Genomic DNA, 16,306 nt, shown 5'->3' with positions numbered 1-16,306 from the left:
CGGTAGAACTACAGGTCATTGACATCGCCCTCTGAACTTTTCATCTGGTGGTCTACTTCTCTTCTGACCTCCCTATAACACAAAATGTCATATTATTCGTATCAATTGTAAATTAGTCTCATTTGTACTTTTACACGTCACTGTACATAGTAATCGCTATAAATAATAATTGTTGCACACACGCTATCACAATAATCACTATACATAGTAATCGTTATCATATTAATCGCTATACAAAATCATACCTATAACAGTAAATCGTTCACAATAATCGTTATCACAATAATCGCTATACATAGTAATCGCTATCACAATAATCGCTATACATAATAATACCTATTACAGTAAATCATTCACAGTAATCGCTATCACATTAATCGTTATACATAGTAATCGCTATCACATTAATACCTATCACAGTAAATCATGACAGACATGATCGATTTGCGTACCTTGGTCACACTTTTCTTCTCTTCATCCCCTCCCTCCATCTTCTGCCTTTCTTGTTGCTCTGTTGCCTTCCTCTGCTTTTCTACTTCTTTCCTCCTTCGCTCATTCGTCTCCCTCCTCTGCTTTTCAATTTCTTCCTTCCTTCCTTTCTATCTCCTTCTCATCCTCCTCTTGCTTTTTCCTTTTCCTTTTCTTCTCTTCCTCCTCCTACTTTTTCCTTTCCCTTTCCTTCTCTTCCTCCTCATGCTTCTTCCTTTCTCTTTCCTTATCTTCCTTGTCCTCTTTCTCCTTCCTTTGCCTTTCCTTCCCTTCCTCCTCCTCCTTCTTCTTTAATTGACTTTCCCTCTCCTCCTCCTCTCCCTTATTCTTTTTTTTTGCCTTTCCCTCTCCTCCTCCTTCATTTGCCTTTTCATTCTCCTCCTCCTTCTTTCTTTGCTTTTCCTTCTCTTCGTTATCCTTCTTCTTCATCATCTTTAGTTCTTCCTCATTCTTCCTTTGCTCTTTAGCCTCAATATCTGATGGATAATCATCATCATAATATAATTCCAATGCTTTGTCCCAATCTTTATCATTCTCAATCTTTATTATATTTTGGTACCTTTCATAACGCTCATATAGATGGATTTGCGGATAACTTCTCTAATAATCATCCCATAGAACGACAGGAGATTTCTTGTCTGACGAGCTTTAGACATTGCTAACCTGCGCAACACATAAATTTAACCGCATCATTATATGTTACAACTGTCTCCCCAAGTATATAATAAAACAAATTATCTCACTCGTTAAACAATCACCAACATTACAAATTGTTGCAATATTTGGCTTCATAAGTAAACATCGTTATAAGATTTAGCAAATTTAAGTACAAATCGAGGTAACTTCATAAATACACATTGCTAGTGCTTTAAATGTATAAATCGTTGTTCCTTCAAACTTACAAATCGTTGTATAAATCACAACCTTCATAAGTACATATTGTTGTAACGTTTGGCTTCATACATAAACATTGTTGTACGATTTATCAAACTTAAGTACAAATCATGGTAGTTTCATTAAATCGGTAATGTTTCAAATATATAAATAGTTGCTGCATCGAATGTACAAATCACTACTGATTTAAATGTATAAATCGTTCATGCTTCAAATGTACAAGTCGTTGTAGAAATTTAGCCTTCATAAGTACATATCGTTGAAATGTTAGGCCTTCATAAGAACAAATCGTGCTAACTATTTTTTGATACTCAGAAGGTGGATTGGTACAAATCAATTTGTTTCAGTATGAAAGTAAGTGTTATTTAGTATGAAGACGACCACCCAGTTGTAAGATTTAGCATTCAGATTTATAAATTGATTTGTTTGCATAACGAAACCTTGGTAATTCAATAGTAGAGAAGAAACACCCAGAAGATAGACGCAACCGATGGTGGCAATGATGCTGCCACTGCGCAGACGACGACAAAGGATGCTTTAGAGGCAACAAATGATGGCAAATGGTGCTCTGACAGTAGCAAATGATGGCAAAGAGTGCTTCGACAGCAGCAGATGACGACAAAGGGTGCTCCGACAACAGCAGATGATGACAAAGGGTGCTCCGATGCAGACGACGACAAATGATGCTCTGGCGGCAGCAGCCGACGACAAAGGAGGGTCCGATGGTAGCAGACGATGGCAAAGGGTGTATCGACGATGGAAAATGGTGCACCTGTTACAACAGATAGTGCAAAAGTTTACTGCTTAGGGAGAAAACAAAACGTTTGGACTTTGAAGAGTTAACATCATTTTCGAACCGCCGTTTCACTTTTCTAGATGGAGGATCTCGAACTGTCGCTTTTCTTTTTTGAATGGAGGGCATATTTGTCCTTTTCTTGAATAATCATTTCATGGCAAGAATGGCTCGAACTAGCATTTCACTTTTCTAGATGGAGGATCTCGCACCGTCATTTCACTTTTCTAGATGGAGGACATTTTTGTTATTTTCTCAAACCATCGTTTCATGGCAATAATGGCAGGAAAGGGTACTTAAGTCTTTGCAATTGCACTAGATTCTGATGCTAAGTGATGCCGACACACACAGGGATACAAGCCCCATGAGCTTTTATACATGGCGTTTATTGGGACATATAACCTGCTTCGCTTGGATAAGATGAACAAGACACATCAAAACAGTGAATAAGGCTCATTACGAGCCATTCATTTTAAACCATTCAGATGCCATCCATCCGAAACACATACTACAACGAGACAAAAAAATTAAAAGAGCGAGTCTCACCCAAGTGATAGGCCATCTCATTCATACAGGTTTGGATGTTGTTTATCTTGGGATCATCAGTGACATCCAAAGGAGCTCGGATGGTATTTACTATTACCGCTAGAACACACTCTGAACTGACTCGTCTTAATAACAAACGTCTATATGTAAAGGATACCAGTCCCTGTCCTAGCCTCGCAATTTATCCTTCCGAATTCGATCACACTCCAAGACTCTTAAATTGGCTACACTTTTTGGGACATTATTACACCCCTTAATAGAGGTGCACATGAACTGGGTTTGAGCCGAGCTTTGGCTCCAAGAGCTCGGGTCAACATACTTTTTGACTGCTTCAAGAGATTTGGCTCCAAAAAATCCCCTTTTGACAGTATGTGTTTCTCTCCTCCTTTTTCTTCTTTGCTCTTAACATCACTTCCTTCTAATGCTCAAGTTTTCATCTTTTTCTTCTTTACGATTATAGTTTGTTCCTTTGTTTTTGTTTTGAGTTGGAACCTAATGTATTTTTGTTTTTCTTAGACATATCTTCTATCATGAAAGAGAGTTTGAAGAAGACGTATCCGTTGGCCTCTGTCTTGAAAGGGAGAAAGTATGATACCCTTATTATTCTTGTTTTCCTTATGATCTTCTTCTCCAACTATAGTGCAGCTTTTGTCATCATAAAAAAATTATTGGAACTCTTTTGTTTTTTTTTTGGTATATTCAGTTGGTGTTCCTCAACTGAATGAGTTGTTTACCATCATTATTTGGGTTTAATTTATCTAAAAGTAGTTGTTATTCTTGCAACCAGGATGAGAAATTGATAGAGATGCCAAATGGCAAGTAAGTGAGCCCAATTTTTTTGACAAAATCGTCTTTACAGGGTATTCTATTATGTCTTGGACTTCACCAGATTTTACACATTAATTTGAATCATTTTCAATAATTTTTATAATTTTTAAAATGACAAATCAAATTAGTGTTGCAACAAGGACAAAAAATTATGCTTTGTTGCAACAGTTGTTTTGCCCTAAATACTGACTCAAACGAGACTAAATAAGATTTTAAAATCAAGCTTTGGAGGTTTAGAACATTCTAGTATTTTTATTTCTATTTTTTGAATTTATATTGTGGAAAAAATATTTTTTTTTCAAAACTAGTTAGATTAAATAAAGAACAAAATGTCAGAGATTTCAAAACTCATAATGTATTCAATATCCAAGATCAATGATGACAACAAAACATAATCAAACATAATTAAAGATATTTTAAACCTATATACAATGCTATAATAATTATTTAGACTTTGTCATGCTTACACAATTAAAATATCAACCTGCTTCATCTCTAAATCATGAATCTATTTAAATAAATATGTACTTAACCCTTAATCATATGGAATCAATCAAAGCAAATAAATCATGAATTTTTAAAGGTATTAACATATTGATTATCATTATTAACATGAACTACATTAACTAACATGCTCTTGTGAATCTATTTTGATCATTAAATGTCAAACTCCAAACCAATTTTGTCTAATTCTCCTACAGAATGATTTTGCATTATTTAACATAGATATAAATAAATTCCAGAATTTATAACATATTCTTGCATCATACTAATCTAATAAATCAAGATCTACCCAAAATAATATAGAACCTAAGCCTTCCCAAACCGGTTTTTGATTAAAGGCTTAAAAATCTAGTTTTTTTTATAAACCGATTTTTCTCAAAAACCCATGGTAATAATGATTCATCAAAAATAATTTTTTAAAAGTGAAAATCATCTTTTTAATGATGTTTCAAGGTTTGATCCACATTGACTCATATCTGCAAATCAATCTTACGCATAACTCATACGTTTAGATCAATTCATGTCTACGTGATTGATGCATCTACCTCTATTCGTGATTTCACATCAAGATCCTTTGTCCTTACGCTCTAACATTTTTACCTGAGCAAGGTACCTTAAACTTCAAGAATTTCTCCTTCAAAGTTATGATATATTGGTTGTTGAACTAGCCCCTTTGATGAAGACACAAAGAAGAATGAGACTAGAGAGAGAAAAAGAGGAAAGCCCAATAAATCAAAAAGGGTGGGATGCCCCCTAGGGGTCCCCCTTTATAGCTCCATGGGCTTAGCCAAAGTTTCTAAAAACCCACCCCACTCTCTATACTTACTTTTCAATTTTTTTTTCTCTATTTTCTTTCCTTTTTTCTATTTCCCTTAATCTTATTTTCTTTTTTCTTCTTTCTTTAGCTTTATTTCTTCTTTGTTTTATAAATTCTAGAATTCATACAAGTAGGTAGGGACATCCTATGTGGGTCCCTCTACTTGCCTTGTTAGCCACATGAGTCCAACTTGGACTCACGACTCTCTTGTCAAGCCTTGATTTTACTTTTTTTGGTAAGTTTTGACATTTTTATTATATTTTAAATGAATTTCAAATAAATACAAGGTTTTAGAAAGCAATGTCCAGCCAAGGGGGTGTGGGCCTACCTTGGGGGCCGTCCCACCCTCTTGGATTATCTTACTTACTTAATTAATTAAGTTTGATTTAATTTACTAAATCTCTTAATTTCTAATTTGCATTTTAGATCTATTTTAAATATTGGATTTCATTCCTAATCCAAATCCAAATGGTTTCAAACCTAATTTGGATATAACTCTACATACTAAATCCAAATTTATTTGTAATTAAATCAAAATCTAAATTCTATTTAAATATCAATTTGTATGAATTTAACCCTGAGTTAATTTCGAATCTCAATATAACTCTAGTTAAAATTTAAATTCAATTGAGATCAACTTTTTTAATGATTAAGTCAATTAATTATAATCTCAATACATACTTTAATGAATAAAATCTTTAAATTAAACATAAAAATCATCTTTATTTATTAAAATAATTATCAAAAAATTAAAAGTATTAAGATTGATCACCACCAACGAGTGTCTACTTGTATGATAGGAGAAATTAGTGCACGTCACCTTGTGTTGGGCCGTTTTATGTTTAAAACCCCATGGTATGGTTGTATAACGGTCATCATGCTGGCTGCGTAAAACTCTGAAGCTAGGACCCTACTTCCAAACATGCGTTGTTCTTCTCACCGCAAATTTTCTGTGTTTTTGCTCTTTTGACGTGGTGCAACAAGTTGCAAATTTCTGAAAAATCTGTTATTGTCATGAGGCGCTTCAATTTTTCTGCCTACTATTTCCATTCTACCCTTGAATAATCAATTGATTAAGTTCTTAATTAAATTGTTTTCTAGCCTGGCATTGCATTGAAAATGCTAATGTATCTAATGAGATCAAGACACATTTTTTTTTGTGTTATTCACTTGTCATTCAATTGCACAAAATCAAAATGTTATCAAAATGCAATGATATCATATAGCCATTTAAAGATCTTTCAAATGACCAATTAAACTTAAACAACTACATAGCAAAGCCCTAGAACACACACACCTGCACCCACAATATATGACATAACCTTGGATGTGTTATTATTATTATTATTTAAGGCAAGCTCGGGTTAGATAGACCCCTACCAGTTATACAATTGTCTGATCTAAATCCAAAACTGTCAGACTAGATCTAGAATTAGTTTTTATCTGGATCCATAATTGATCAATTCAACTATGAATTTGATCCATATTCAATTATAAGGTGAATTCAGAATTGATTCGAATAGTCTTAAACTGGATCCAAATTCAGTTCTGATATAGTTTCAATATTGTTCCATCCAACACCATACTAGATTCAGACTCAATTATGTCTGGATTCAGTTTAATTTGGATCAATCCAGATCAACTGGATCGAACTAGACCTAGATTTAGTCTGGTCTAGTTCAAACCAAACCCAAACAGAGAACTGAGACCTTATCAGATCTGACTCAGTCCGATTCAGTCAGAACTGGTTCAATCGACCGAGTCGAGTTTGAGAGTCATTGACCAGACTTGGTCTGGATTGATCTGGACTGAGTCGGTCTTGGTCAGACTCGACCCGGTCTGGATTCACACCCAGACCGGTTCGATCGGGCAAGACCGAGTTTTTTTTTTGTTTGGTTCAGTCTAAGTCACACAGAGACCGACTCAAGACCCGACAAACCTGACTCGGTCTGGTTTACACCCTAGACCAAGTCGGTTATGTCTAAGTCTCGCTTGGGGTTAAAGCGAAAGGGGCACAACCCCTTCCTGAATTCTCCCTCCCACCATAGAGGTGGCCGACAACCTTTGGTTGCAGGCCTCTCTCTCTCTCTCATGAGCATAGAAACTCACGGTGAAGGCTCTTTATAGATTCCTCACAGTGGGTGAGGATAAGCCTCACACTCTTACGTGATGATCGGGGGAGGAGGTATATCCTCACCCCCTTTCCACCATGAGTGGGGGAGACGGTTGGGGAACCATCTTTCCCATCAGTTCGGGGTACTTTTGTTATTATTATATTTTTTTTACTCACCTTCCCCACCCAACATTGTCACATGGGTTTTACACCTAGTCAGGCAGCTCGCCACTCCCAAGGCTTGGCCAAACGGATTTGAACCTGGATTTTCTGATGGTGAAAAGTTCATACTAGAACCACTTTTTGACATATCAAATATTTGATGGATTTGGTAGCAAAAAAATCAAAACCATATCTGCATCCGATTATAATCAGATATGGTTTTGGATTACCAAACACAACTAAATGAAATTGAATTCGGTCCGATATTAGATAAAATCCCACATTGACATCCCTACCCGCCTCACTTTAACAAAACGCAGGTTAACGAGTCGGATCGGACCTGATTCTATCTATTCACCTGTTTTATTTTGATTCAAATTCGGACTTAAAACGATAGGTTCCACGTTTTGGTCTGCTTCTACTCATTGGAGCTCTTACCTGGCTGCTCCCAACATACCTAAAAAATTTTGTGGGCCCCCCAAAGATAAATGAAATATATTGTTTATGTCTGGGCCGCCCAATAAATGTTTCTGGGTCTGTCCCTGCCTGTATCCATCCATATTAGCTTCGGTCAAATTGGAATCGGGGTGAGATCTAACCCAGTTGCAACCTATGTGTGATCCTACTGGTTAGTCCCACCATCCTGCATGATAGAATATTGAAGATGGCATGCAGAATAACACCAAATTTGTAGATGGGACGGAATGGAGAAACTTGACTCTTAAAGCTGATCCCGTGCAGTTGGAGTAGCGCTTGATGACGATGCTAACGATGAAACTAGCCATCGCATGTGCTATGTTGGTTCCTTCTCATTTAAGTGGCCTCACCTGTTGAGTCTTCTTGCATAAAGAAGTCAAATATATATATTTTTATAGTCAATCTCGGGTTAGGCAAACCCCTACATGTTCATTGATCTAATATTTGTTGTGATTTATATACAAAAATTCACATTTCTGTCAATGGGTGCTAATCTCGGGTCAATCTTCCTCTTGTTAGTTGTACTAGGTTTTTAACCAAAAGATGTGCTTTACAGTAACTCTTGTCTGCATGCTTTATGCAAGTACACCAGAGGAAAAAAAGACTTACGTTTGCTTTGGTCACATGTGGGGATGAACATTTACAACTGATGTAGAAGTTGATATTGTTGATTCCAAAGTCTACCTTGTGTCCAACTTTTACAAGATTCAAGGCAAAACAATCACAGTTGGCAATCACAATCACAACTTGTACTTTTCTCATGTTTCACTAACCTTGGGAAAGTGTTGTACAGGGTCCTGAGAAAGTCCAAGAATCACAAAGCATTGTAAACATTAGTGTTTCCTTGTTTGTGATGGTTGCATAAGATTTGGTACTTTTTGAGGTTGATGTGTATGTTGGCAAAGTACTTATTGAATTTTCTAAGGGCACATTTGAAAGAGAGAAAAACCCAGGAAAAAAAAGTTTTGCCTATGAGAGTTTTTGACATGAGAAGTTTTGAAAAAGAGTTTTTCCCTTGTTTGTGTAGCATGAGAAAAACAAAGTGAAAAAAATGTGAAAAATGAGAGGGAGGAGGGTGGTGGCGGTGATGCTTAGATGGTGGGTGGTGGTGGTGAGATGGATGGTGATGAGTGTATAAATAAATTTTCCCATGGAGGAATGTTTCTCATCAAAAAAATGTATTTTTTAGAAAAAGTCTCTTGTTTGGAAGGGTCGGAAAATCCGTATGAATTTTTCATTTTGCATCACTTTTCCTACATCCTTCTTGCTTCCAAAAGTGCCCTAAGGCACGTTTGTTACACCTCCATGATGGGCCCGACTTTCATGTGAAACGCACCCCCGGGGTAGGGGGGGCGTGGTTGTAACTCACGCCTTCATACGAAAGCTATTATTCTATGTGAATGCCTATAAGCCCCACACACCGGAAAAGCGTTTGTTTCAGCTCCTTGTGGGAAAGAGGGCCATGTCGTACGAAAATATGCCTCTTCCCTGGGAAATTCACGTGAAGGGTAAGCTTTATGCATCTTTTGGTTTCTTCCCAACAACGAGTTGAATCAAAGTTGCCACAAATAAGTGTATTGGTCCCCCGAGTCCCTTGGATTTATTTAACTTGTGGTTGGTAATGCACTTATGAGTACACAATTAATAAGATGTCATCAGCTTGAAATGAGACTAGTGATGGTTACGTTGGTAAAAGCCTCACAAACTTGGTTGAGATTGTAGTATTACTTTTAACAGGGCACGTGCTTAGCTGAAGCCTGAAGGTTATTCATTTGAATATGAATTAACCTAGTTATTTCAATAGCATTAACCCAAAATCCATAGAGATTGCTAAGGTTGGCCGCAACATTAGAAAGTATATGACAATATCCAGAGACAAAAAGCAGCACATGATTCATCTAACACTCGGGCACTTCATCTTCTCATCCGCCTGAACCAAAATTCACGCTAAAGCCAAAGATAGTGGATGTAGGAGCCTGGACTGCGGTAAAAGTTAATGATCTTCATAAAAGGAAAGAAGCAAACAAGTTGGCAAACAACAGAATACAATAATTGAAATGGATGAGAAAAAAATTGATTGTATTACTCCAGATCTCATTATGTTCAGAACAATGGCTCTCCGAGAAACCTCATCCACCTCACTTACATGAGAATGATTGTAAGATACCACACAAGATGTAAAAGTAGAATATGGCAGAATGGAGGTGAAAGGGAATGATGATGCAACAGAGTGTGTAGGCAAGAATAGAACTAATTTGACCTTTAATATCATGCAAATTCTCAGATCTTGCTGCTGCAGTCCAGTGTAAGCTGCTCTTTGTTGCATCTGCAGTTTAATCAGGTTGTTTATGAAGGAAACCGAGGCCCCATAAGAACTTAGACAGGTGTTGAAGACCCCATTCAATATCATTATTTAAGACAGAAGCAGCTGGTCCCATGTTATCATCTCCTGCGGAAGGAAAGTTTTCTTCATTCCCTTGGTGATTCATCATTGCTAGCTCTTCATCCTGCTTTCCGTTGGATGACTGCTCTTCGTGCTTGTCACAGGACTTATTTGGAGATGGTGGAGACTTGTAGAAGAAAAAGAAAGGACGTCAAGGCCCATCACTAGTCAACAAAATGGATGCACATTTGGTTTTCTATTGCATAAGAGAATCGCCCAACAAAATTTGAATAAGAAATCAGAATAACCAATAAATGCATCACAAAAAAGGCCATGTCTGGATTTACGTATTAATCAATCGATTTTGACAAACTGAAAAAAGCTCAGCATCTGAACTAAGATCATCTACATTCACATGAACACCCTCAAGCTCAGTGAAAAGCTCAGAGGTGCCACCAGTAGTTCTTTCATATGCATCAAGAAGGCACAGAACATATAAAAGCACCAATTTTCATGTAAAAATGGAATGAGGAACACACCATGAAAATCTAGGGACATGACAATGAGGAAATTCACATTATCAAACATTTACCTTGGCTTGGTTATGATCAACCTCATGATAAGGGTCAATAGCAGTCAACTGCTCCCCAATAATAGCAGAAATTTCAACTTCTATTTTTCTTTCAGCTTGTACAGAAGTGTCTTCTCCCAAACCAAATATGGACGTGGAAAATAGACCTGGAACTAGAACAGGACCTTCAGCATTCTCAATGCAGTCATCCATCATGGTCTCGTGGACCTCATCCATGCCACTGCTCTTCCCTGCTTCTGCTGCGAGAATTTGTATGAGTGGATTCTCAGGCAACTCCTCTATTGCTTTTTGAAGTTCAGGGGAATCCCAATCTTCTTCAATTATAATAGTCCTCTGGGTTTTCCACAGCTTTAGAACCCGATCTGGACCAGGTTGCCACTCAATTTCTCCAGATACTCCTTTCAGTATGAACTTGAACTGAGTTTTAGTTTCCATATGGATATCCTGTTTCGGTATGCAACCATTAGTCTAACAGGAGAAACCTCACCATGAAGTCTACTTTTCTTTCTTTTTCTCTCACCTGTTCTACTGTCCAGATGTGGGCTTCTGCCCAGTCCATAGGAATGGCTGCAGATGGATCCCATGCACCAAATATTGGATCTTCACCAACCAGAAAAAATTGTTGTCCGAATAAGCATTCTCTTTGCAAAACAAATCTGACATGGACAGTCGCTTCACCTGTTATCACATGAACAGAGAGTGGATGTTTATGCAATGATCAACGAATAAACTTTACAATCAGATCCAATTTAGAAGATGCAAAGGCATCCTACTTGTTTCAGGAGATCCAGAGCCAACCTGAGGAAAAAAACACAAAAACCAAAATGAAGAAAAAGTAAGGAACAATAGTAGGACTGCAAAAAGTCGAAGGCTCTTAGTGAATGGAAACTATAGATCATAAAGCAAACGTTGACATAAATTATCAACTAAATCTATAGCAAAAGACAAGTTACAGCACCAAGTGCAAAACCCCTGCCATTTCACAAACAGCTGTCTAAGTTGAGAGTTATTAATCAACATGGGCTGCTTCCTCACTGATCGAAAAAATTACGAACCAAGAGTCTGGCAAAAAGACCTCGCAAACTGCTTTCTTTCTTTATAGCCTGGATCTTATTTCTGGTTAGCTACAGACATGATTTGTCAATATTTGCATATAAATCCCTAACTACAGAGCCATCCCATACATTGGTATTAAATTCAACACCAATTACCACCAGGTTCCTCATTAATCTTTGATTGTTATAACAAGCCACAATACCAATCACATGTTTCTTGATTGTGACAGGCTGACTAACTCTAACCACAACAACTTATAAAGGTTCAGTTCCATTCCTGCTGTGCCTGGATGCAACCACCTTACCTGGATTTACGAGATAAGCTGTGATACTATGTTCTGCTCCCCAACTCCATAATACACACCCCAGCCTATTCCCATTTAGCAAGACAAGTGGGTGATCCAAACACGTCCAGCCTGTGATTCCAGTTACTTGACCACTTGTTGCCCTCTTAGTTTCGTGGAAATAAGAACCATCACCCACTAAGATCAGATGTAAAAGTTCATATGTTCCATTGCCATTTTTTAACAACATTCTTGGTCCTCACTTGTCATTTCCCAAATAAAACCAATTGGACTAGATTTTTTCGGTCATTTTCAGCTATTTTTACAACAATTGCATGTTAAAATCATGGTTGGATTGTCCCATGAATATTAAAATGTCCAAGAAAACTAAGATTTCAATCACCCACAAACCAAACATCATTATTCAACCAACGCAACCCACATTCGATTCAAAATGACCTTATATATGCTAGGTACATTATTCATATATAAGTTAAAACCATCCTAAAGCATCCAGCACAGATATACATACTCAATTCAAAGACAAGAAGTATGTTACTGCACATGCATCTCAAAGAAAGATGCAAAGAGAGAGGCAGAGGAGAAGATGAACCGGAAGAAGAAGGGATTCAAATGGGCAGATATCAATCTTGAAACAAAATATAGCATTCTTTTCCCATGTTTATGACCAACCGCACGCTCAATTCGAAGAACCAATGAACTAAGTTTGCCAAAATTTCCCCAAACACGTCCAGCCTGTGATTCCAGTTACTTGACCACTTGTTGCCCTCTTAGTTTCGTGGAAATAAGAACCATCACCCACTAAGATCAGATGTAAAAGTTCATATGTTCCATTGCCATTTTTTAACAACATTCTTGGTCCTCACTTGTCATTTCCCAAATAAAACCAATTGGACTAGATTTTTTCGGTCATTTTCAGCTATTTTTACAACAATTGCATGATAAAATCATGGTTGGATTGTCCCATGAATATTAAAATGTCCAAGAAAACTAAGATTTCAATCACCCACTAACCAAACATCATTATTCAACCAACGCAACCCACATTCGATTCAAAATGACCTTAGATATGCTAGGTACATTATTCATATATAAGTTAAAACCATCCTAAAGCATCCAGCACAGATATACATACTCAATTCAAAGACAAGAAGTATGTTACTGCACATGCATCTCAAAGAAAGATGCAAAGAGAGGGGCAGAGGAGAAGATGAACCGGAAGAAGAAGGGATTCAAATGGGCAGATATCAATCTTGAAACAAAATATAGCATTCTTTTCTCATGTTTATGACCAACCGCACGCTCAATTCGAAGAACCAATGAACTAAGTTTGCCAAAATTTCCCCAAAATAACAAAAAACAGACTTTCCAAAAGACCACAAGAGACCAAGAAAGTGAAAAAGCGAAAAGCTAGTGCTCGGAATATGGCTTTACACCGTAGACCAGCATAACACGAGTGGAACGAACATAATCTTTTAGACAAACAATGCCAAGAAAAAAGAACCCATCATCAAATTTAGAAGCGAGCAAACCGAAATCGAAACCCAACCCAAAGAGGCCGCAAGAAACACAACAACGAGTACCTCTTTTCCGTCGGACGGATCGGGAGAAGGAGGCGACGACGACCATGGTGGAGATGATCGGAGAGGCCCGGTGATTATATGTCTCGGCTCAAGATGAAAGCCCCCACCACCAGTACGAATCTTTGGAGGAACGAAGCTATGAAAAGCACGATAGCTGATGCTTCGAACAAGTGTAAGTGAGGGAGAGGGCGAGGGACGATCTCTTCCGACACCTTCGAGAAAGGTCGTTGATGAGCAGAAGCAACCCAGAACTTCCATCGAAAGACCTTCCCTTCGTCTTCTTGCTCTCCAACTAGAAGAAATGCAGCAAAAGAGAGAGAGAGAGAGAGAGGAACAAGAACCTCAGTGGCGGAAATAAAGCGAACCAGGTTATATGTTACCCCCGAGTTACCCCGAATAGGGCATCTCATGCTCGAGAGTCCCAAAAAGCACCACCATGTTTGTCTGGTATCCCATGTATGTTTGTCAGCATTTATTTGCAAAGACTTAAGTACCCTCTCCACTGTTGTTGAAAAAAAAATGACGATTATAGAAAAAGAGTTGTTGTAAAGACTTAAGTGCCCCGAAGATGATTATTTAAGATTCTCGTTCTGCACTGCAGGATTATCCGAGAAAGAAATCTTTCCTGAAAGATGTCATGAACATCAATCCTCTCCCTCTCTCTCTCCCTTCTCTTTTTGCTTCTGTGCACATCCAACAAAAGATCATACATTGCTCCATTAAGCACCGACTGACCTGCACATTGACAGTTGTGGAGTCTGATTCAGAGTTTTTACCCTTACAAGAGAAGAGTTTGGGGGCTCCTCCCAGCGTGGGTAGCATCATTCAACTAAATGAGTTATGGATCCTGATTCAGAGTTTTTACCCTTACAGGAGAGGGGTCTGGGGGCTTCTCCCAGCGTGGGTAGCATCATTCAACTTGATGAGTTGTGAAACTTGATTTAGAGTTTTTGCCCTTGCAGGAGGGGGGTCTGGGGGCTCCCCCCCAGTGCGGGTCCCGCTGCGTGATCAGTGAGCAGAGGGTCTAGGGGGGGCGCCCCTGGCGGGGGGCTCGGTTGTTTCTTGCTAAAGGTTTTCGTAACACCCTTTCCTACAAAATTTTTTGTTTTTTTTTTCTGGTTTGAAGATGGTGTCTTCTGAAAGTTACCATTCAATTTTAAAAAATGAACCGGTTACAGAGATCAGATTTCAAATCTGTAAAAAGTGGTGTCTTTCTTATTGAGTATAGTTTATTTCTGACAATTTTCAGCAATTTTTATGGTCATTTCATTCTCCATTTTAATTAAAAACCAGACCCCTATTATTCTGCATTATTTGAGTTGCACAAGTTTTTAAATCATTTTGTAAGAGTCATATCTCTCCAATGAGAGATCATTTTTCAAATCTGTAAAAAAGGTTTTTCTTCTTTTATTTGTCTAGTTTATATCTAATTTTTTTATAACTTTTTATACATATTTGATATTTTAAATTTGTTAAAATTCAGGACTGGTTACAGATTAATCTTATTTAACCATGATTAAACAAAATAGTTCTGATTTTTTATATATTTGAAATATCAAATAAATATATAAAGTTATAAAAATTTTCAGATATAAACTAGACAAAAAAAAGAAAACCCTTTTTACAGATTTGAAAAATGACCTTCCGTTATGGAGATATGACTCTTGCAAAATGAACTAAAAACCTGAGTAATTCAAACAATATAAAGTGTGATAGGGTCTTGATTTTCGACTAAAAATAGGTATTAAATCACCATAAAAATTGCTAAAAATTGGCAGAAATAAACTAGACTCAATAACAAAGATGCTGCTTTTTACAGATTAGAAATCTGATCTCTGGTTAGGGAGATACGCTCCTAACAAGTTGGTCTTTATTCAAATATCGATTTACGCGTGACGGCTTACTCAATAACAGCGATTTGTAGTATATTTCATGAGTCACTATAGCAATTTATGGTGTTGTTTAGTAAATCATTGTGTAAATCGCTATTGTGACTTACAGTGTTTTCAGAAAATCATTGTACGATTTACGGCGTAAATCGGTACCTGAATTAGGACCAATGGGGGCATATCTCCCTAACCGGAGATTGGATTTCAAATCCATAAAAAGTGGTGTCTTTCTTATTGAGTCTAGTTTATTTCTGACAATTTTCAAAAAATTTTATGGTTATTTGTTTTACCATTTTGATTAAAAACCAAACCCCTATTATTCAACATTATTTAAGTTGCACATGTTTTTAGTTCATTTTGCGAGAGTCATATCTTTCCAATGGGAAATCAATTTCCAAATCTGTAAAAAGGGTATTCTTTATTTATGTGTCTAGTTTATATCTGGAAAAATTTATAACTTTTTATACATTTTGATATTTTAAATTTGTTAAAATTCAAGACTGGTTACATATTAATCTTATTTAACCATGATTAAACAAAACAATTTTGGTTTTTTACATATTTGAAATATCAAATAAATATATAAAGTTATAAAAATTTTCAGATATAAACTAGACAAATAAATAAAGAAAACCTTTTTTACAGATTTGAAAATTGATCTTCCGTTATAGAGATACGACTCTTGCAAAATGAACTAAAAAACTGAGTAACTCAAACGATATAAAGTATGATAGGGTCTTGGTTTTCGACCAAAAATAGGTATTAAATGATGTCTTCTTTTAAATCGTTGTAATTTTGAAAAGATTTTTATATGAAAAACATGTGAAAACTAGACATCAAATAATAAAAACCGGTTCTCACTAGTGGATGAGACCG

At 36.9% G+C, this 16,306-nt stretch overlaps 1 protein-coding gene across 1 annotated transcript; it reads right to left on the bottom strand.

Annotated features, from left to right (window-relative positions):
- Positions 1–9,608: 9,608 nt before the first annotated feature.
- On the bottom strand, positions 9,609–13,874 carry LOC149821521 (uncharacterized). The gene is made up of 5 exons (XM_089982723.1): positions 13,542–13,874; positions 11,372–11,396; positions 11,119–11,276; positions 10,599–11,042; positions 9,609–10,193 (listed from the first exon to the last, which is right to left on the bottom strand). The coding sequence occupies exons 1-5, from the start codon at positions 13,797–13,799 to the stop codon at positions 9,957–9,959; spliced, it is 1,122 nt and encodes a 373-aa protein (XP_089838849.1). The 5' UTR covers positions 13,800–13,874; the 3' UTR covers positions 9,609–9,956.
- Positions 13,875–16,306: the final 2,432 nt, after the last annotated feature.

The sequence above is a fragment of the Nuphar pumila genome, chromosome 12 (assembly GCF_984573655.1).
Source record: "Nuphar pumila chromosome 12, dmNupPumi1.hap1.1, whole genome shotgun sequence".
Lineage (NCBI taxonomy): Eukaryota > Viridiplantae > Streptophyta > Magnoliopsida > Nymphaeales > Nymphaeaceae > Nuphar > Nuphar pumila.
Note: the sequence above shows the minus strand (reverse complement) of the source record. Positions and strands in the feature narration are given on the sequence as shown.